This window comes from Phodopus roborovskii, unplaced genomic scaffold (genome assembly GCF_943737965.1).
Source record: "Phodopus roborovskii unplaced genomic scaffold, PHOROB, whole genome shotgun sequence".
In the NCBI taxonomy this organism is placed as follows: domain Eukaryota; kingdom Metazoa; phylum Chordata; class Mammalia; order Rodentia; family Cricetidae; genus Phodopus; species Phodopus roborovskii.
In genome coordinates, this window is record NW_026126434.1 from 29,745,519 (window position 1) to 29,766,106 (window position 20,588).

Sequence of the window (20,588 nt, forward strand, 5' to 3'; positions counted from 1 at the left end):
CTACCAGCCTGGTGAGCATTCAGGGCCTTTAGTTCAAAGATAAAGACACCATGATTCAGAGAATTAAGCAATTTGCCCAAGGGCTCTCTCTCGTGCAGTAGACAGTGACTACAGCTTTAAACAAGGTGTACCAGACACAAAAGCCTACGCTGTCCCTTAAATCCACACCCAACTACAAAGTGAGCTGGGTAAGGGCCAGAGACTCCTAAAAGGGGAATCAAAGACCACCGCTAACACAACGGGCTTTACTACTCTTTCCATCTCATCTGGAAACAGCATTCCTTGGGTTTGGGCATTCAGTTCAAGTCATGAATGAACTCTGTAGGGCAGAGGCTTGTCCAGCTGTCAGCGAATGACTTCAACAGCCAGTCACTTACTGCCTGACTTTTATTTGCAAAACACAGTCCATAACCTAATTCCTGTAATCAAGAAGTGATGGTCTTGGGGGGTGGGGGTCAGAGAGTGAACACATTGGGTTGCAAGCAATTTAGCATCCTCAGAAGTTAGGCTGGGTGGGCAGTGGTGGTACACCCCTTTCTTTGATCCCAGCACTCGATCTGGAGGCAGAGACAGGTGGACCTCTGTAGCATCCAAAGCTACAGAGAAACCCTGTCTCGAAAAACAAAAACAACAACAAAAAAGAATTGAGACGCTCCCTGGGAAGGTGTAATAAACATTTGCAGGCAAGAAAAACCAGGTGCAGAGTAGAGGGGGAGTCTAGGCCCAGGAGCATCTCCTTGGAGGAGAGGCTGTGGAAAGGAAAGGTTGGTGCAGGGAAAGAATATAAATAATTGCGTAATTTGTAAGATTAGTCCAGGGTTAATTACACAGTGGAGGTGAAAGCATCGACCTCCCACAATGAGAGTAAAGATCTTGGCCATGGCAAGAAGTTGGAATGGATGAAATAGAAGGAAGGATGAGTGTGATTTAAGTAACTGTTCTGAAGTGGAGGCAAGCTTGGGAGCTTTGTGGAAAGTGAAATTATCTTTTAGATCAGGAGACCTATAGTAGACACTAGCTTCAAAAGACTTGGAAAAGTCTGGAAGTGTGGCCTCAGGGACTATGCACATATTCAGCATAGGCTGCACCCATGGGCCGCAGCGATCCAAGGGTCCGTTGGCCACCAGCCGGTCCAAGGCCCTGGGAGGTGCCGACTGGGCACAGCTGGGCGGGAACCACGCCTGCTCTTGAGCAGGTGGCCGCGCAGATTGCGCAGCTCCCGGGGAGCGCGCGCGCTGGGGGGGGGGCGCGGGGCGGGCGGGGCGGGCGGGGGCGCGCAGGGGCGCGGGGGGTGTGTGTGCCCCGGGAGCCGGGGGCGGGCCCGAGCGCGCGGGCCTTGGCACGCACGCGCAGATGGGCCGCGGGCCCCAGAGGCAGAGAGGAGGGGGAACGTGAAAGAGGGGGGGAGTGTGGAGCGTATTTCCGCTCTGGCGGACAAATAATCCTGGCCAAAGGGGAGGCACGACTGTCCAGCCCTTTAACCGCGTGTGGGTGCCGGGGAGGAAAGGGGGGGTCGAGGAGGGGAATCCTGCTCCTTTAATTCCCTCCCCTCTTCCTCCTCCCCGAGTCCTCGCGGACGCTGCGCTGCGCGGGGCCTTGGAACACTCTGCACGAGCTGCCCCCGCCCCTCCCCCTTCCGCCCACGCGGAGCCGGCCCGCGCGCGCGCCCCGTGCACCCCCGCGCCTGCGCGCTGCCCAGGGCCTGCCCGAGTGTGGGGGGCGCCGCTGGCCCCGGGGGGGTGGGGGACCAGGGGGGAAAATCGGCACGCGGAACCGGGCCAGGTGAGAGGCGCGTGCACCCAGGGTCGTGAGTCTGGGGGGGGGCGTGCCACGGAGATCTGCTCGTGGGAGGGGGGCGTGCACGACCTGTCCGGGCGGCGGGAGGATAAGAAAAGGGGGACTCACAGCAGCGCGCGGCCCGGGCTAGAGGAGAGGCGGGTGAGGAGAGCCTGCTAGTGGGGGCCACCCCAGAGTGGCAATCCTCGGGATCCTAACCCCCATCCACCCCTTTCTCCATTCTCCCACGGGCGCGCGGGCCGCGGGACTTGGGGGTGTGGACGCCGCTGCCCCGCCCCCGGGAACCACGCCTCCCTCCGCCGAGGGACCGCGCCTCCGAATTGGGGAAACTGAGGGAGGCGCACCGAGACTAGGGAGGTAGGGATGAGGGGTCTGGAACCGTGGCTTCCGACAGCCGGAGACCTTTGTCTCTGACCGTTTTCCTTCCCACCAGGGCAGTCCACTCCCGCCACAATGGCCTCTGGGGTGGAAGTCTTGCGTTTCCAGCTGCCTGGCCACGAGGCCGCTACTTTGCGGAACATGAACCAGCTCCGTGCGGAGGAGCGGTTCTGCGATGTGACCATCGTGGCTGACAGCCTCAAATTCCGTGGCCACAAGGTCATCCTGGCGGCCTGCTCACCGTTCCTCCGGGACCAGTTCTTGCTGAACCCCAGCTCGGAGCTGCAGGTCTCGCTGATGCACAGCGCACGCATTGTGGCGGACCTGCTCCTCTCTTGCTACACGGGTGCCCTGGAGTTCGCTGTCAGGGACATCGTGAACTACCTGACAGCTGCGTCCTACCTGCAAATGGAGCACGTGGTGGAGAAATGCAGGAACGCCCTCAGCCAGTTCATTGAGCCCAAAATAGGCCTCAAAGAGGATGGGGTCAGCGAGGCTAGCCTCGTGAGCAGTGTCAGTGCCAGCAAGTCCCTCCTTCCTCCAGCCAGGACCCCAAAGCCAGCCCCAAAACCCCCACCCCCGCCTCCTCTACCCCCTCCGCTCCTGCGACCCGTGAAGCTGGAGTTTCCGCTGGATGAGGACCTGGAGCTGAAGGCGGAAGAGGAGGACGAGGATGAGGATGAGGATGTTTCTGACATCTGCATTGTCAAGGTGGAGTCTGCCCTCGAAGTAGCTCACCGGCTCAAACCCCCAGGAGGCCTAGCAGGAGGTCTGGGTATTGGGGCCTCTGTGAGCAGCCACCTGGGGGAGCTGGCACAGAGTAGCGTGGCCCCCAACTCTGCAGCCCCACCGCAAGGTGTGGTGAAGGCCTGCTACAGCCTGTCAGAGGACGCTGAAGGGGAAGGCCTGTTGTTGATCCCAGGAGGCCGGGCCAGTGTGGGGGCCACCTCAGGCCTAGTGGAAGCAGCAGCAGTGGCCATGGCTGCCCGGGGGGCGGGGGGCAGTCTGGGGGCAGGGGGCAGCCGGGGACCTCTGCCTGGGGGCTTCTCAAGTGGAAACCCCTTAAAGAACATCAAATGCACCAAATGCCCGGAAGTGTTCCAGGGCGTGGAGAAGCTGGTCTTCCACATGCGTGCGCAACATTTCATCTTCATGTGCCCTCGCTGCGGCAAACAGTTCAACCACAGCAGCAACCTCAACCGCCACATGAACGTGCACCGTGGCGTCAAGTCGCACTCGTGTGGCATCTGTGGCAAGTGCTTCACGCAGAAGTCCACACTGCATGATCACCTCAACCTGCACTCAGGAGCGCGGCCCTATCGATGCTCCTACTGTGATGTGCGCTTCGCCCACAAGCCAGCCATCAGGCGGCATCTCAAGGAGCAGCATGGCAAAACCACAGCGGAGAACGTGTTGGAGGCTGGCGTGGCAGAGATCAATGTCCTCATTCGCTGAAGGGGCCAGGAGGCTGGGGGTTCCTGGGCCCGGGAGAATGGGGGGGGCGGGGTTCTGGGCAGGCATACACCTTGAGGGAGGAAGATTGGAGAGAAGACCTTGCCTCAGAGAGCAGAAGACGACGACGATGGAGCCGGGAGACAGGGTTGACAAGGCTGAGGGAATATAGGGTCCCAAAGAAAGATTTCTTTTTGTAGAGGCGCAGGAACAATGTGGAGGGAGAAGAAAACACAAAGGTTGAAAGTTTGGAGAACAGCTCTTTTCCTGGCTACAGCTGCCCAGGGGGAAGATTATAGCGTTTCTTGAGGTGGGGTGGGGGTGGGAATTGTGGGGGGATTGACAGGATGCAGTTTTCTTGTTCCTGTTTAGAATAGATCATGAGGGAAAGGGAGTCGTAGGGGAAACAGGTATGAAGTCCCAGAAAAGTAAGGGGAGGCGGTTCTTGCATGCTGGGGAAATGGGGCAGTAGGTACAAAACTCACCGGAAATGAAAGAAAATATCTGTACCAGGTAAGAGAACAGGGTGGGCGACCTGGGTAGGCAGTGAGACACGGGGGTTACAATAGCAAGAACGGTGGATAGCGGAGGGGTGGGGGGCAGGGCACTTAGGAAAAAGGAAATGAGGACAGCCGTTGGGGGGAGGGAGAGGAGTAGAGACATACAGTATTTTTTAAGAAAACGTATTTTTTAGGATTTTTTCTGGAGTTGGGGGATTTTAGTTTTTCTTTGTTTTCCACAAAATAAAAAAAAAAGAACAAAACATTTTTTTCTTTATATTCTGGCAACTGCATGTGTATGACTACCCACCATAGACAGACTCTCCCAGAGCTAACAACTGCATTCCCGTGCCAAAAGGAGACCAGCCGCAAGCAGGGACTAGGGACATGCCAGTGAGCTCCTCTGGTCAGGAACACGCCCTCCTCCAGTTGGGCAACCTCAACACCCAGGTAGAGAGACCTTATCACACAGGTGATTTGGAAGCCCTGGTGAGAGCATAAACTAAACTCTGGCGGTGCTAGTGTGAGGCATAAACCACAGGTGTCCAGTGTACCCACTGAGATAGCAGGCAGACCATCTGTGAGCAATTTTGGCAAACGGTTCGAGTTTTAAGAAAACTGAAAAATCGGCTAGACTTACATTCCAATGCCTGGAAGACTACAATTCCCAGAAAGCTCTGAAAGGTTCTTAGCCAAAAAGAACTACAGTTCCCATAAGACTTTGAATTGGCCTCGAGCCCAATAACATAACTACCTGCCAGTCCAGCATTGTTTGTGAAACCATACAGATATTTTCAAACTTTGGCCAGCAGGGCTTAGTGCACAAGGGTAATGCTTCCCTCATCTGCTGTCAGGGCCCTACACTTTGTGTGTACCATTCGCTCTCAAGCTGTCAGCTGGATCATGACCCCCGACTGAGAAATGTTTGGCAGAAATGGTTACTGTCAACAGACCACAGTCACCCTTGAGGCTGACGCATTTAGTTGGCATCCCTAGCGCATGTCGTGGCGTAACTCGCCTGGCATACACTGACATTTGGCCCTTGGCTTTGCAAAGGACACTGATCCATGAGTAAATGTGTCTTCCACGAGCCTGTCGCCGGTCTTGTGCACTAGAGGGGACGAGTCTAAAGCCGAGGCCCAGCCTCCTAGCTCGTGGCTCAGAACCAGGAATGATACACTCAGCAGCTGCAGCGGCTCGGGCTTCACGTGTTAGCAAAACCGGGCGGGGACAGGGAAGCCACAGCCCAGCCATGCCTCGCCCCGGGTTCCCTGCAGTGCTGAGGCTAGGAATGAAGGCCCTCTCCCCGGGAGCCTCTAGCACTGGACCTCCCAGGCCACTCCGGGGGGCAAAAATGGCCAAAAGGCCCGCAGCGGCTCCTTTAAGGCGTCTTCTCGCCCTCCCTCCTTGTCCACGTGACCCGGGGCGGCCGCGCGCCGGCTCGGCCCCCCGCGCAAGCGGCGATGGCGGCGGCGGCGGGAGCTGCTGCGGCGGCGGCCGCCGAGGTGCGGAAGGGGAGGGGGAGAGGCGGGTGCATGCCCGCGCGCGCGCCCGGGGGAAGCGCGCACTCGTGCAATGCTCCGGGGGTGCAACGGGGCCGGGGGGCCCGAGACGAACTTGCAGCAAACCAGGGGGCCAACACCGGGGGCCGATGAGGGGACCAGGGGGTGGGAGGTGGGGGGAGTGGGCGCCGAGTCGCGCGTGCCACCGCCCGCTGCCCCTGCGTGGGCGGTGGGCGCCGCGACCCCGGGAGTCCGCGCGAGGGGCGCGAGGGGCCGTCCGCCGGGCTGGGGCGCAGCGGGCGTTGCAGGGGTTGGTGGCCGGGGTCCCCGCGGCCTGGGGGACAAAGGGGGAGCGGCGCGTGCAGCCGGGAGGAGGGGGCGGGGCCGGGGCGCGGAGGCCCCGCCCCCTCCCCCTCCTCTGCTCCCGGCCCCAGAGATGCGGGGTCTGCCGAGAGGGAGGGGGCTGATGCGGGCCCGGGGGCGGGGGCGTGCGGCCCCCACGGGTGGCCGCGGCCGCGGCAGGGGGGGCGCACACCGTGGACGAGGTAGGCCCCGGAGCCTGCTCTCGCTGCCCAGGGCCCAGGCGTCATGGGCCCCCCAGCTGCCTGCCGGGCTGACGGGCCCCCCGGTCCCTTGTCTCCCCTCCCAGGGGGAGGCCCCCGCTGAGATGGGGGCGCTGCTGCTGGAGAAGGAGCCCCGAGGAAGCGCCGACAGGGGTGAGTGCGGCAGAAGCAGGCCCAACCGGACCTCCACCCTCCCTCCCCACCCCCAATACGGGATCCCCGGAGCTAAGGCCCTGAACTTTTCCTTTTCCCCCCTTCCCGACAGTTCATGGCTCTTTGGGGGACACTTCTCATAGTGAGGAAACCCTTCCCAAGGCCGACCCCGACTCCCTGGAGCCTGCCGGCCCCTCCTCTCCGGCCTCTGTCACTGTCACCGTCGGCGATGAGGGGGCTGACACCCCTGTGGGCGCCACACCACTCATCGGGGACGAACCCGAGAGCCTGGAGGGAGATGGGGGCCGAATCCTGCTGGGTGAGTCGCCGGGACAGAGGGAGAGGAAGAGGGGCCGGAAAAGGACCCTTTCTGCCTGCTTGCTTACCCTGCATCCCCTGCCTGCTGCCTCTTTTCTAGGCCATGCCACAAAGTCATTCCCCTCTTCCCCCAGCAAGGGGGGTACCTGTCCCAGCCGGGCCAAAATGTCAGTGACTGGGGCAGGAAAGTCGCCCCCCTCGGTCCAGAGTTTGGCCATGAGGCTGCTGAGCATGCCCGGGGCCCAGGGAGCTGCAACTGCTGGGCCCGAACCCCCTCCGGCAACAACTGCCGGCCAGGAAGGGCAGCCCAAAGTACACCGAGCGCGGAAAACTATGTCCAAACCCGGCAACGGACAGGTGAGAATGTGGAAGTTGGGTGGAGAGAATGGGGGGACCTCTGGGTGGCCACTTTTTTTCTTTTGTTTTTGTTGTTGGGTTTTTCCCCCTCCCCTTCCGGGATTTAGCCTTGGGCCTCTTGTATTCAGATTTTTTTTTCGAATTTACCAATAGGCTACCAAGTGTCAGATGTTGGGCTGGGCTTCATCTGTGACCAGAGTAATTGCTGGCTTCCTGAAGTTTGTGTTCTTGGGGGAGGGGTGGCCCGTGGAGGAGACTGACAGACGTAGAGTTAATTATATAGTTATTGTCCTAATTACTCTTGCCAAAATGACTGTGCAGGCTCAGCCTTCTCTCCTTACTACCTCTGAGGCAGTCAGGGAGCTTTTCCCATACATCTTTTGAGACCACTCTTACATGGCCTAAAGTTTTTCCTGGGAACCCTCCCTGTGGGAAGGCCTCAGGAATGACAGAATGGGAGTGGCAAGAGCCCAGACCCAATTATGACAAGGTTTAAAAGGCTCTAAGTGTATTTTGTGTAGCCTTAGTGTGGGCCTTGTTGTATATTTGGTTTTGGTTTGTTTGGGTTTTGGTTTTTTGTTGTTGTTTGGGTTTTGTTTGTTTGTTTTGGTTTTTTGAGACAGGGTTTCTCTCTGTATTGCTTTGGAGCCAGTCCTGGAACTCAACCAGGCTGGCTTTGAACTCAAAAGAGATCTGTCTGCCTCTGCCTCCCAAGTGTGCCACTAATGGCAGCCAGCCTTGTAGTTTTGGGAGGTTTTATTGTTGTTTGGGGGGGGTGTTTATTTTTATTTGTGTGTGTCTAAAAGTATAGGGTTCCACTGTATCTATCGCCCTGGCTAGCCTCGAACTCACAATATAGACCAGACCAGCCTTTAACTGACAGACTTGCTCTGCCTCCCAAGTCCTGGGGTTGCAGGTGTATGCTATCCACCTGGCTTTTATTTATTTTATTTTATTTTTATTTTTGTCTTTTGAGATGGTCTCATGTAGCACAAGGCTGTCTGAACTTGCTACGATACCAAGGATTTAATCCTAAACTACCTCACCCAGCTTGTTCTTTTTTTTTTTTTTTTTTTTTTTTTTTTTTTTTTTTTGTACAGCTTGTTCTTAATTTTAATCTTTCAGTTTCTTTTTAGCTGGGTTTTTTTTAGGTGCATGGGTACTTTACCTGTGTGTGTGTGTGTGTGTGTGTGTGTGTGTGTGTGTGTGTGTGTGTGTGTGTGTGTGTGTGTATCACCTTGTGTTGTGTGTGCCACCTTGTGTGCCTGGTGCCCTTTGAGGCTAGAAGAGGGCAGTGGACTCCCTGGCCTGGCACTGGAGTTTGAAGTGGTTGTGAGTTGCCTTTAGTTGCTAGGAACTGAACCCAGGTCCTCCACAAGAGCAGCAAGCACTCTTAACCACTGAGCCACCTCTCCAGCCCCTCTGTTGTCTGTATCCAGGGAAGCAATTACCTCATCAGAGTGTAATTACTCTCTGGTACAGAAGTCCATGTTTGCTCAGGCCCCTTCTATAAAATTATGAGAGCAGTCAAAGGCTGGGTGGATCTCATGAGTTCTAGGCCAGCCAAGCAGTCAGTATTTGCAAATGACTTACACGTGTCTTTCTTGTAGTTTAGGTTTGTTATAAATGACCAGTTAATGTGAGTACTACGTGAGTAGTTTTTAAGACTGTTATAGGCACAACTTTTAAAGTTTTTATTTATTATAAATATGTATTGTTATGGTGGAAACTTCACCCCAGCTCCTAGCATCCATTTACCCAGAGTCTGGAATGTTCTGGTGAAGGTTCCACCCAGCCTCCTCTCCCCTGTCTCCCTCCAAACCCTGATCCATCTCAGAAAGCCCGCCAAATGATGGCCCCTCTCCCAGAGATGCTCAGCACCAACTCCCACAGGGTATTTAGACTGCTTCCCAGAAAATAGAAGTGTGATTTTCCAGTCTCTTTCCCCCTCCTCTCTGGGGGACTGGAAAGCCATCTGGAATCGATGTATCCATTGAACGTGGGCTTTTTCTAATTCAGTTTGAGTTGGTCTGATTTGTATTGCTGCATCGACAAAGAGGCTTTTGAGAGTACAGAAACTTTTCGTGTATGTGCAATGTGGGGGTAGCAGTGGGGGACATCTTTGTGGAGCACGGCAAGCGCCTCTGCCCACTGAGCCATCTCACCTGGGTCGCCCGTGATGTCCTTTTGCTTATTTACTTTTGTTTTCTCAGGACAGTTTTTAAGTGTTGCTGCTCTGCCACTGGAGAGTGGCAAGTGGTTAAGAGCGCTTATATTATGTTCTTGCGGAGGACTGTGGTTCAGATCCCAGCATCACCTGTCAGCCCACAGCCACCTGCACAAATGGAGCGCATAAACTCACAAAGATGTGTAAATAAATGAGGTTTTTGACTCCACATCAGACCTGCTGGTTTCTGTACACGTTTTCTCCCTTGTATCTGCATGCTGATTTTTATTTTTTTTGTTTTGTTTTTTGAGACAGTGTTTCTCTGTATTGCTTTGGAGCCTGTCCTGGAACTAGCTCTGTAGTCCAGGCTGTCATTGAACTCACAGAGATCCACCTGCCTCTGCCTTCCAATTGCTGGGATTAAAGGTGTGCACCACCAACGCCTGGCTTGATGTTTTTAATTATTATTATTATCAATTTTAGCTGGCAGTGGCGATGCATTTGGGAGGTAGAATCAGGCATATCTCTGAGTTTTGAGACAGCCTGGTCGACACATTGAGGTCCAGGCCAGCCAGGACCAACTACCCTTTGTGTGACTCCCTGTCTCAAACAACAAAAATAGGAAACTTTTGCAGTCATTTTACCCTCTCACCATCTGGGTCTTGAGGCTTGAATTCAGTTCATCAAGCTTGGCTGCGGACACTGGTAACTGCTGAGCAGTCTTGTGGGCCTCAGGTACCATTGTTGAAGTAGACCAGCCATACCATTCCCATACACTCCTGGGTTCAAGGCTGACAGAGGCAGAGTGGTAATTTTATTTTGGTAACATGCTTATTCATTAATATAGAGTCTTCAAGTTTCCTCCCCCTATATATATCCTGATGTCCTTTGTTGTTGCTGTTTGTTTTTGAGACAGGGTCTTCACACTTTGAGGCCCTATGTGGCCTGGAACTTGTTAGGTAGGCCATGCTGGAACTCACAAAGAGTGCCTCTGCCTCCCAGAGTGCTGGGACTAAAGGTGTGCACCGCCACACCAATCCCCCAGGTTTCTTTTTTCAGGATGAGTAATATTCTGACTGAAAGTTGTTCCTTCATGCTCCAGCCTCCAGTCCCTGAGAAGCGGCCCCCTGAAGTACAGCATTTCCGCATGAGTGACGACATGGACATGCATTCCCTGGGGAAGGTAACCTCAGGTTAGTCATCCCTACCCCTCTCCACAAACACTCCCCGTGGCATGGTGTATTCTGTCCCAGGGGTTAGAGTTCGTCCATGTTTTTCTTTTTGCAGATGTAGCCAAAAGAAGGAAACTGAACTCAGGCAGCCTGGTGAGTTGGAGAGGAAGACCTGGGGTGGGGGTGGGGGTGGGATCGGTGGGCCAGTGCCAGTAGCCTCAGACTTTCTAATCTTTTTCTAGTCAGAGGACTTTGCCTCTGCCCAGGGCTCAGGAGATGTGACCCTGGAGAAAGGAGAGCCCAGGCCCCTGGAGGAGTGGGAGACGGTGGTGGGTGACGACTTCAGCCTCTACTATGACTCTTACTCTGTGGATGAGCGAGTGGACTCTGACAGCAAGGTGTGCTGGCATGGCTGGCTCTCCGGCTTCCCTGTCCCATCTTATTCACACTGACTAATCCACAACCCTGAGTGGTTTCCTCCATCTCACCTTTGCCCCTCTCTGTTCAACATGGCCTCCCTGCTCTGTGGTGGCTCATTTGTTTCCTTTCAGATTACTTACTCATTTGTTATTTTGGTGATATTGTAGTGGGTTTGGCTTTGGTTGGTTTTGTTTGTTTGACAGGGTCTCACCATGTGGCCCTGAGTGGCCTGGAAACCAAGCTAAAATTCAAACTCCCAGTAATCTGCCTGCCTCTGCCCTCTGCCCTCTGCCCTCTGCCCCTGCCCCTGCCCCTGCCTCTTCAGTGTTGGGATGAAAGATGACCGATTGTGAGGTGTGGTTCTTTTCTTCCATGTAGACCCTGGGGATTTTATCTCTTCTAATATGTGGGTTTGAGTTTTGAGAGTATTGCCCTGGTATTTAAGGTTGAAACTAGCAAAGTACCCAGAGCTACATCTCCAGGTAAGCTCTGATATGTGAGAGCGTGTGGCTTTTCCCTGTGAAATCTGGGGGTCAAACTTGAAGCAGCAGGCAATTTACCCACTGAAAAGTCTCCCCATTCCTCTTTGATTTTTTTTTTTGTTCTGTTTTTTTGTTTTGTTTTATTTTGTCTTTCGAGACTGCTTCTCTTTGTAGCCCTGGTTGTCCTGGAACTCACTCTAGAAACCAGGCTGGTCTTGAACTCAAATCTGCCCTCCTCTGCCTCCTGGGTCTTGGGATTAAAGGCGTGTGCCAACACCTCCCAGCCTGGTTTTGTGTTTGCTTTTTATTTTCCAATTTGCTGTGGAACTTCCCACTAAGCATAAAAGGGAAGGGTAAGCCCCACCTGCAGTGAACCCCAGCACATACCCCAGCATCATGTATGTGTAGAGGAGACCCCTCTTTGCAGCTCTAAACAAACATGTTTATTTTGGCCAAATTTGGGGTTAAATTCAGTGCCTCATGCAGTGAGCAAGCACATAGGTACTTTGCTGAGTCATTTGAGACCTGATCCTTTCCTGGGTTGCCCGGAACTGGCCTTTAATTCACTCCTGCCTCAGCCTCCCAAGTAACTGGGATTATAGGATCTACCAACTGTTCGGTTTTGAGACAGGGTCCCAGTCAAACTGACAGAGATTTGCCCTGTTCTGCCTTTGCCTCCTGAGTGCTGGGATTACATGCATTGCATCCTGTGGAACCATGCCTGGCATTGGCATTCTTCTGTTTGGGTTTTGTTTTGTTTTGTTTTGTTGTTTTTGTTTGTTTGTTTTGTTTTTTTTTCTGCCATTGTTACTTTAGGTGTTTTTTGTTTTTGTTTTTGACAAGGTCCCTATGTATGTAGCCTTACTTGGCTTGGAACTTTTTGGAACTTTCTTGTTGCTTTTGAGACAGGGTTTTTCTGTAGCCCTGGCTGTCCTGGAACTTGCTTCATAGACCAGGCTAGCCTTAATCTCAGGTCCAGCTGTCTTTGCCTCCCAAGTGCTGGGATTAAAGGCGTGATTTGGGGGTGAGAGAGTTAAGACAAAGTTTGACTTTGTAGCCTAGGCTGGCCTTGAACTTCACCTGCCTCTGACTCCACCCCACCCTCAGAGCTGGGATGACAGGAACATAGTGAACATAGAAAACTAATCAGTTTTGCAGGATTTCTCATAGTTGGCTCAGTAGGGACCGAATCCCTCCAACCTTGTTTGTTTGTGAATAGTTAGCTGTTCATTGTTCCAGAAGCTGATTTCCCCTCAAATTCCTTTATTTTTTTTGGTTTTTCAAGACAAGGTTTCACTCTTTAGCCCTGGCTGTCCTGGAACTCACTCTGTAGACCAGGCTGGCTGGCCTAGAACTCACAGAGATCCACCTGCCTCTGCCTCCCGAGTGCTGGGATTAAAAGTGTGCGCCACCACTGCCCAGCCTTTGGACACCTTAGCTTTTCATATAGTGGTTTTGTCGACATGGGTGACTACCCATGTCTATTTGTGTGTTTCATAAAATCTGCCCTTTATACTGCTGTGTAGCATTCTGTGCCTGTCTTTATCCAGCCCCATCCTGCCTCATGCCCACATTGACCACCTCTGGCTGGCTTCCTCAGCAGGGCGGTGATGGTGATACGGGGCCTTAGAATTCACTGTGTCTTGCTCTTAAAGGAGATAGCTGCAGTTTGCTGTTTTCCCAGCCTGATTTTCCTCTCTTTCAGTCTGAAGTTGAAGCTCTAGCTGAACAATTGAGTGAAGAGGAGGAGGAGGAAGAGGAGGAAGAAGAGGAGGAGGAGGAAGAGGAAGAAGAGGAGGAGGAAGAGGAGGAGGATGAGGAGTCAGGCAATCAATCAGACAGGGTAAGAGCAGAGACTGGCCTCCCTGGAGGAGTGGGGAGTTTTTGGGAGATGAAGCAGAACTCCTGAGTCTTCCTCTCCCACAGAGTGGCTCTAGTGGCCGGCGAAAGGCCAAGAAGAAATGGCGGAAAGACAGCCCGTGGGTGAAACCGTCTAGGAAAAGGCGCAAGCGAGAGCCTCCCAGGGCCAAGGAGCCGAGAGGTGAGAGGGCTCTGCTGCTCTTGGGTCCCCTCCTCTGGCTCCAATGCTCGTGCATGCTCACCGTGTACGCCGCATGTGCACACGCGCCCAGGCCCTATGAGCCCCCACTCTCACTCTCTCTGTCTCTGTGTCAGGAGTGAATGGTGTGGGCTCCTCAGGGCCCAGTGAGTACATGGAGGTCCCTCTGGGGTCCCTGGAGCTGCCCAGCGAGGGGACCCTCTCTCCCAACCACGCTGGTAATTAATTGCCAACTGCTGGGGCAGGGAGCCACTACGGGGTGCCCGAGGGGGTGGGGGGGAAATCCTGCCAGAGCTGGGGTATCCATTCCAGGCTTTGGGGTTCTAGAATGTGATGGGGCGGCTGGGTGGGTGGGAGGGAGGGAGAGGACCCTCCCAGTGGGTGAGGGGCAAGGCCTCCACCACTTCTTTTCTTCCTGTCCAAGGGGTATCCAATGACACGTCTTCACTGGAGACAGAGCGTGGGTTTGAGGAGCTGCCCCTCTGCAGCTGCCGCATGGAGGCGCCCAAAATAGACCGAATTAGTGAGAGAGCGGGACATAAGTGCATGGCCACCGAGAGTGTGGATGGAGAGGTAGGTGTGGGGTGCTGGCTGGGGAGGCATGGGGCAAGCCAACCTGAGCCTTGGCCTCACCATTATGCCCTTACCCTCCTTCCTTCCCAGCTGTCGGGTTGCAATGCCGCCATCCTCAAGCGGGAGACCATGCGGCCTTCTAGCCGAGTGGCCCTGATGGTACTCTGTGAGGCCCATCGTGCCCGCATGGTCAAGCACCACTGCTGCCCAGGCTGCGGCTACTTCTGCACAGCAGTGAGTGACCACTGGAATGGGTTGGTGGCCTGACGCTGGAGAGAGCTTGAGACTCATGACCTCCTCCCTCTGCCCCAGGGTACCTTCCTAGAATGCCACCCTGACTTCCGTGTAGCCCACCGCTTCCATAAGGCCTGTGTGTCGCAGCTCAATGGGATGGTCTTCTGTCCCCACTGTGGAGAGGATGCTTCAGAGGCCCAGGAGGTGACCATTCCCCGGGGCGATGCGGGAACCCCTCCAGCTGGTACTGCAGCTCCTGCCCCGCTACCCCTGGCACAGGATGCCCCAGGGCGAGCAGATACCTCCCAACCCAGGTATTGGCTCTCCCACCCCCGTCACCCTGCCCCATTTCCCATTTTATCTCCCCTGCCCCCAGACTTCATTCAGAACCTTCTCCCACAGTGCCCGAATGCGAGGGCATGGAGAGCCCCGGCGCCCACCCTGTGACCCCTTGACCGACACCATCGACAGCTCAGGGCCTTCACTAACCCTGCCTAATGGGAGCTGCCTCTCAGCTGTGGGTCTGCCCCCAGGACCAGGCCGGGAAGCACTGGAGAAGGCCTTGGTCATCCAGGAGTCAGAGAGGTGAGTCTGCTGTGTTCAGGGTGTCATGAATCTGGGCTGGCTCACAGGTGTAGTTGCTGCTGTTGGTGCTCAAATCTGAACAGCCCTCCATCCCCTGGCAGGCGGAAGAAGCTTCGTTTCCACCCCCGGCAGCTGTACGTGTCTGTGAAGCAGGGAGAGCTGCAGAAGGTGATCCTTATGCTGCGTGAGTATCAGATCCCCGCAGCCAGGGACTGGGGACTTGTTTCGGTGGGGCGGGTCACATGACCCTTGATGGTGGCCTTGCTGTGCCTGCTGGGGCTGGGTCCTGTTCAGTGGTCATATGCACACCTCACATAAGCTTGCCCAGCAGGGCATCCTGGGAAGCCTCCCTGGAGGTAGTGCCGCCCACCCCTTCATTTACCCCTTGTCTCTTCTCTCCCTGCAGTGGATAACCTGGACCCCAACGTCCAGAACGACCAGCAGAGCAAGCGTACGCCCCTGCATGCAGCTGCACAGAAGGGGTTTGTGGAGATCTGTCACGTGCTGCTGCAGGTCAGAGTCAGTCATTGTAACACACACACACACACACACACACACACACCCCTGTCACTGTCCCACCCCATCCTTCCCCTCCCCAGCACCCTCTCCCTGGTGCCAGCAATCCTGCCCCTCCTCACAGGCAGGAGCCAACATCAATGCCGTGGATAAGCAGCAGCGCACTCCACTGATGGAGGCTGTGGTGCACAACCGCCTGGAGGTGGCACGTTACATGGTGCAGCTTGGTGGCTGTGTGTACAGCAAGGTGAAGGAGCTGGCAGGGTGGCAGTGCAGGGCAGTGGGAGGGAGGAGCGAGGGGTACAAACCGAGGGGCTGACTGGCTCATGTCTTTCAGGAAGAGGATGGGTCCACGTGTCTCCACCATGCAGCCAAAATGGGGAACTTGGAGATGGTTAGCCTGCTGCTGAGCACCGGGCAGGTGGACGTCAATGCTCAGGTCAACAGTCTGGCTGTACCTGGGGTATCTGTGGGTCCCGCTCCCGCCCCCACCCACCTGATCGTGGGGATCCTCTCTGTCCATGTTGGTTCCCTTCTCCTGTCTTTGCCTCATGGAACTCTGAGGTCCCCTGTACATGGGGGGGGGGGGGCGTGCACTTCTGTCTAACAGTCTGAGGAGGTGCTCCTGAGATCCTGTTCTCTACCCCGCATGCCTGGTCCTCATTCCTTTCTTCCTCCCCTCCCTCAGGACAGCGGGGGCTGGACACCTATCATCTGGGCAGCCGAGCACAAACACATAGATGTGATCCGAATGCTGCTGACTCGGGGTGCTGATGTCACCCTGACTGACAACGTGAGGAGGCACTCTAGGGCACTGAGAGAGCTGGTGGCCAGTTGTAGTGGGACTGGGTGCTGTACAAAGTCACCTTGAACCCCCTTCTCTGCCCCATCACCTCCACAGGAGGAGAACATCTGCCTACACTGGGCCTCCTTTACCGGTAGTGCCGCCATTGCTGAGGTCCTCCTGAATGCCCGGTGCGACCTCCATGCTGTCAACTATCACGGGGACACACCCCTACACATCGCTGCCAGGGAGAGCTACCATGACTGTGTTCTGTAAGCCTCAGCTTTCCCCAGCCCTTAGTGCCCGTGTCTGCTGCCCAGTCTCTGACCTAGGCATGGGCTTTTGGTCTCTCCTCAGATTGTTCCTGTCTCGTGGCGCCAACCCTGAGCTTCGGAACAAGGAAGGGGACACAGCATGGGATCTGACTCCAGAGCGCTCTGATGTGTGGTTTGCACTGCAACTCAATCGCAAGCTCAGGCTCGGGGTGGGGAACCGAGCTGTCCGCACCGAGAAGATCATCTGCCGGTAAGTGCAGCCCTGGCATCCACAACCACGTGCCATTTCACATTGGTCAGTCCCAGAGCCCCGCAGAGGTGCAGGATGTCCCAAGAATTGTTGGGCAAATGGAAATAAAGGGCTCTGCCAGTGAGACCCTCAGTGGGTAAGGGAGTCAGCCTGCTGATGCACACTTTTAATCCCGGCACTCGGGAGGCAGAGGCTGGCAGGTCTCTAAGTTTGAGGTCAGCCTGGTCTGCAAAGAATTGCAGGACAGGCTCCAAAGTTACAGAGAAACCCAGTCTTGAAAAACAAACAGAGATGTACTCTGGCTCTGGCTTAGCCTTTTCTGTCCCTTCTGCAGGGATGTTGCTAGAGGCTACGAGAATGTGCCCATCCCTTGTGTGAATGGTGTGGATGGGGAGCCGTGCCCTGAGGATTATAAATACATCTCCGAGAACTGTGAGACATCCACAATGAACATCGACCGGAACATCACTCACCTGCAGGTGAGTCACGGGCCCCAAGTGCCTGCAGAGACACTTAACCACACTGAGCAGAATTGGACTGTGTCCATCAAGGGTCACCTGGCTGAGGAAGCAGGAACTGAAAGGAACCTGATGGGGGCTGCCTCCACATGGGGTAGGGGGGCATGGAGATTCCCCTCACCCTGGGACCGTCACCCTCCACTATCCTGAAACATGGACCCATGGCTGAGGGGCAATAAGTATTGCCGCTGAGAGACAGCAGGGTGAATGAATCCCACTCACACTGACTATGCCCCACCCAGCACTGCACGTGTGTGGACGACTGCTCCAGCTCTAACTGTCTGTGTGGCCAGCTCAGCATCCGATGCTGGTATGACAAGGTGCGTGTCCCTCGCCTGGCCAAGAGTGGCCACTCCCACAAAGGAGCCAGGACCCTGCTCTGTTGGGGAAGAGACTCAGGGTGTGGCAGGAAGTTCTGGGACCCTGCCAGGAATGTAGCAGGCCTCTGCTCAGGTGTATGCAAATGGCCTCTGATACCCGCCTGCCTGCACACTTCCTGGTCTCTGACCTCAACCTGCAGACTCTGCACCCCTCCCCCCCACCCCACCTCACTCTGGGCTGGGGTCAGAATGGAGTTTTCCGGTGGAGTCCTCTGGGTCCCGGGCAGCTGAAACAGGCCCCACAGAGAAACCACTGTCCCCCTCCCTCCGCAACCCAGGACGGGCGGCTGCTTCAGGAGTTTAACAAGATCGAACCCCCCCTGATCTTTGAGTGTAACCAGGCATGCTCCTGCTGGAGAAGCTGCAAGAACCGCGTGGTGCAGAGCGGCATCAAGTGAGGCGCCCGCCCCGGCACCCTGCCTCACCTCTGCCTCCCATCCCCCCCGGGGCCCTTCCAGGTGTCACACACTCAGTATGACTCCTCTCCACCTCTAGGGTGCGGCTGCAGCTCTACCGGACAGCCAAGATGGGCTGGGGGGTCCGTGCCCTGCAGACCATTCCCCAGGGCACATTCATCTGCGAGTAAGTTCACTCTGGGGACCTTCTTGCTTGAGGGCTTGGCTGAACCTCAACACCCCACCCCCACCTTCCTGACTCCTACCAGCATCCACTCTGCCTGGACCCTAGAGCTCCTTGTTCTATCATGTCACCCACCAAATATATTTCCAGATGTCTACATTATGCCTAGCCGTGGTGAACGCCAGCGGTCAACAGACCTTGGTTTGGGCTCTGCTCTGTTGTCCTTGGCCACATTGTTTAACCTCTTTCATCCTTGGTTGTCTTCCTATGAAGTGGAGAATAGCTACTTCCTGTCCATGTCCTCCCTGCTGGCCCTGAGACTTGCCAAGGTCTCCCTCTGGCCATTACAGCAGAGAAGCCTCTTCACCAGCTCCCAAGACCAGTTTCTTTCCTTTGTGTTTTCTCAACTTCGCACTGTCCTGCTCTACTGTGGGATAGTCCCTGGTGCACACACCTACCTCCCTGTGTCTGAGTCTGGCATCTTTCCACCCAGACAGCCACCATGGATACTAATCCACAGAGCACAGCCCGCTCCAGGCTCACACCCTCCCCCATCACTGCCCACCATGCCTCTGCTGATCTTAAAGGCAAGAGCCTCACCTGCTGTTCCAGCTGTACAGTGGGACCCCTAGTGGCTGGACTGTGTCCTGTATCCCTGTTACCCTGGCCCCAGCAGTGACTGGTGGCTTGCTGTGATTACCGATTACTGCTGAGAGGTGGAAGAGGCTCACAGGGACAGCTGGAAGAGAGATGGGGCCTGGAGCCCTACTCACGATCAGAACCATAGTTTCTGTCTGTCCATCAGGTATGTTGGAGAACTGATCTCTGACGCTGAAGCTGATGTGAGAGAAGATGACTCTTACCTCTTCGATTTGGACAACAAGGTGGGCAGGTGGCAACTGTGTCCTCTACTCCCACATTGGTGAGGGGAAACCTGGGTGGAGAGACTGGGTGTCACTGCAGGAAAACTAGCCAGGCAGGTAAATAGAGGTGAGTATTAATGGCACTGTCCCTACCCAGGATGGAGAGGTTTACTGCATTGATGCCCGTTACTATGGCAACATCAGCCGCTTCATCAACCACCTGTGTGACCCCAATATCATCCCTGTCCGGGTCTTCATGCTGCACCAAGACCTGCGATTTCCACGCATTGCCTTCTTCAGTTCCAGGGACATCCGGACTGGGGAGGAGCTGGGGTGAGGGGCTCCCAAAATGCTAAGGCCTGAGGGTTGAGGGTATTGGTATCCACAGACCAGAGGAAACTGACCAGCCTTCACTGTCCCTTAGAGGGCTTGTTAAAACAGTGTGAGGCGGGTGTGCTGGCTATACCCATAATCACAGCACTCAGGCAGCTGAGGCAGGAGGAGCAAAGAGTCTGAGCTGTAGGGTGAGACCCTGTCTCAAAAGAAAAAGGCCCAGCCTGTCTTGGTGTGACACACCTATCTAGTCCACCCTGAGGTCCAGGCAGAAGTAACCACCGGTGGCTAGCCTAAGTAATTTAGTAAAACCTTGGCCTCATATTTAGAGGGGCCAGATAATGGTTTTCATTCTACTTCTTAAGTGGAGGGGGGGATCTCTCTGAGTTCAAGACCAGCCAGGCCTATATACAGAAACCCTGTCTCAAAAAAACAAATCCAGAAAGGCAAGGGGCAGGGGCGGGTTTGCAGGTTTTAGCTGAATGTCTGAGTATGTGCAAAGTGTGTGAGGCCCTGGACTCCATCCTGCCTCCCACAGTATAGCCTCAGGATATTCTGGTTGACAGGGTTGGGAGGCCAAAAGCCTGCATTATAACAGATCTGGGGTAGCATGACTCAGCAGACCCTACAAGGACCCCATCTAGAGTCCATCTGGAGGAGTGTTTTGGGTAGAAGTGAATGGATCCCTCCTAGAGAGAGGGCTCCCAGCATTGTTTGAAATGGGTTCTGAGTATTTAGATATCCATGTGCCAAGAGTTCCTGTATTCCTTTGCCAGGTTTGACTATGGTGACCGATTCTGGGACATCAAGAGCAAGTACTTCACCTGCCAGTGTGGCTCTGAGAAGTGCAAGCACTCTGCCGAGGCCATCGCCCTGGAGCAGAGTCGCCTGGCTAGGCTGGACCCCCACCCTGAGCTGCTGCCTGAACTTAGCTCCTTGCCTCCCATAAACACCTGAGGACTCTTAAAATCCAGGCTGGGGCACTGCCGTTCAGACATTCCTCCTGGAATGTCCACAGCCCCCCCCCCCCCCCCCAGAGCTGGTTTCTCACTGGGAGTGTGACTTCAGGGCTGGCCACACTCCACTGAGCCAGGCCTCAGTTTGCCGAATTGAAGCTGGGCCTCTCTGCCAACTGATTCTCTGTGTTCTCAATAAATGTTGGGTTTGATAATAAACTGTCTGGTGGATGTTTTAGAATGACAGGATTGTGGGGCTGAGGGGGACAAAGTCCTAGAAAGCAAGTTGCTGTCTGCCACCTGGTGGGATTGAAGGGCTGTGGGGGGCCACTGTCAGGGGTTTAAATAAAAGGCAAATCAAAACCTTGACACTTGGGTATGCCACAGCTGAGATACTTTGAAAATTCATGAAGAGTCTTCTA

At 55.1% G+C, this 20,588-nt stretch overlaps 2 protein-coding genes across 2 annotated transcripts; both read left to right on the forward strand.

Annotated features, from left to right (window-relative positions):
• Nucleotides 1-1,532: 1,532 nt before the first annotated feature.
• Zbtb12 (zinc finger and BTB domain containing 12) lies at nucleotides 1,533-4,218 on the forward strand. The gene is made up of 2 exons (XM_051187295.1): nucleotides 1,533-1,782; nucleotides 2,231-4,218. The coding sequence occupies exon 2, from the start codon at nucleotides 2,251-2,253 to the stop codon at nucleotides 3,628-3,630; it is 1,380 nt and encodes a 459-aa protein (XP_051043252.1). The 5' UTR covers nucleotides 1,533-1,782; nucleotides 2,231-2,250; the 3' UTR covers nucleotides 3,631-4,218.
• A 1,469-nt stretch (nucleotides 4,219-5,687) lies between these two features.
• Nucleotides 5,688-20,385, forward strand: Ehmt2 (euchromatic histone lysine methyltransferase 2). Its single transcript, XM_051187300.1, has 27 exons — nucleotides 5,688-6,345; nucleotides 6,458-6,664; nucleotides 6,764-7,020; nucleotides 10,290-10,380; nucleotides 10,475-10,512; nucleotides 10,602-10,757; nucleotides 12,967-13,104; nucleotides 13,188-13,302; nucleotides 13,437-13,538; nucleotides 13,745-13,893; nucleotides 13,984-14,127; nucleotides 14,206-14,441; nucleotides 14,530-14,712; nucleotides 14,814-14,896; nucleotides 15,119-15,225; nucleotides 15,353-15,475; nucleotides 15,566-15,667; nucleotides 15,917-16,021; nucleotides 16,130-16,284; nucleotides 16,370-16,537; nucleotides 16,872-17,016; nucleotides 17,298-17,375; nucleotides 17,714-17,829; nucleotides 17,931-18,017; nucleotides 18,820-18,898; nucleotides 19,035-19,210; nucleotides 19,987-20,385. The coding sequence occupies exons 1-27, from the start codon at nucleotides 5,703-5,705 to the stop codon at nucleotides 20,165-20,167; spliced, it is 4,164 nt and encodes a 1,387-aa protein (XP_051043257.1). The 5' UTR covers nucleotides 5,688-5,702; the 3' UTR covers nucleotides 20,168-20,385.
• The last annotated feature ends 203 nt before the right edge of the window (nucleotides 20,386-20,588 follow it).

Excerpts from the sequence above, each read along its gene's own strand:
- Zbtb12 (XM_051187295.1), top strand. The coding sequence starts at position 2,251 with ATGGCCTCTGGGGTGGAAGTCTTGCGTTTCCAGCTGCCTGGCCACGAG.
- Ehmt2 (XM_051187300.1), top strand. The coding sequence starts at position 5,703 with ATGCTCCGGGGGTGCAACGGGGCCGGGGGGCCCGAGACGAACTTGCAG. Across the intron at positions 14,897-15,118 it reads GAAGGTGATCCTTATGCTGC|TGGATAACCTGGACCCCAAC; the intron begins GTGAGTATCAGA and ends CTCTCCCTGCAG. Across the intron at positions 18,899-19,034 it reads TCTTCGATTTGGACAACAAG|GATGGAGAGGTTTACTGCAT; the intron begins GTGGGCAGGTGG and ends GTCCCTACCCAG.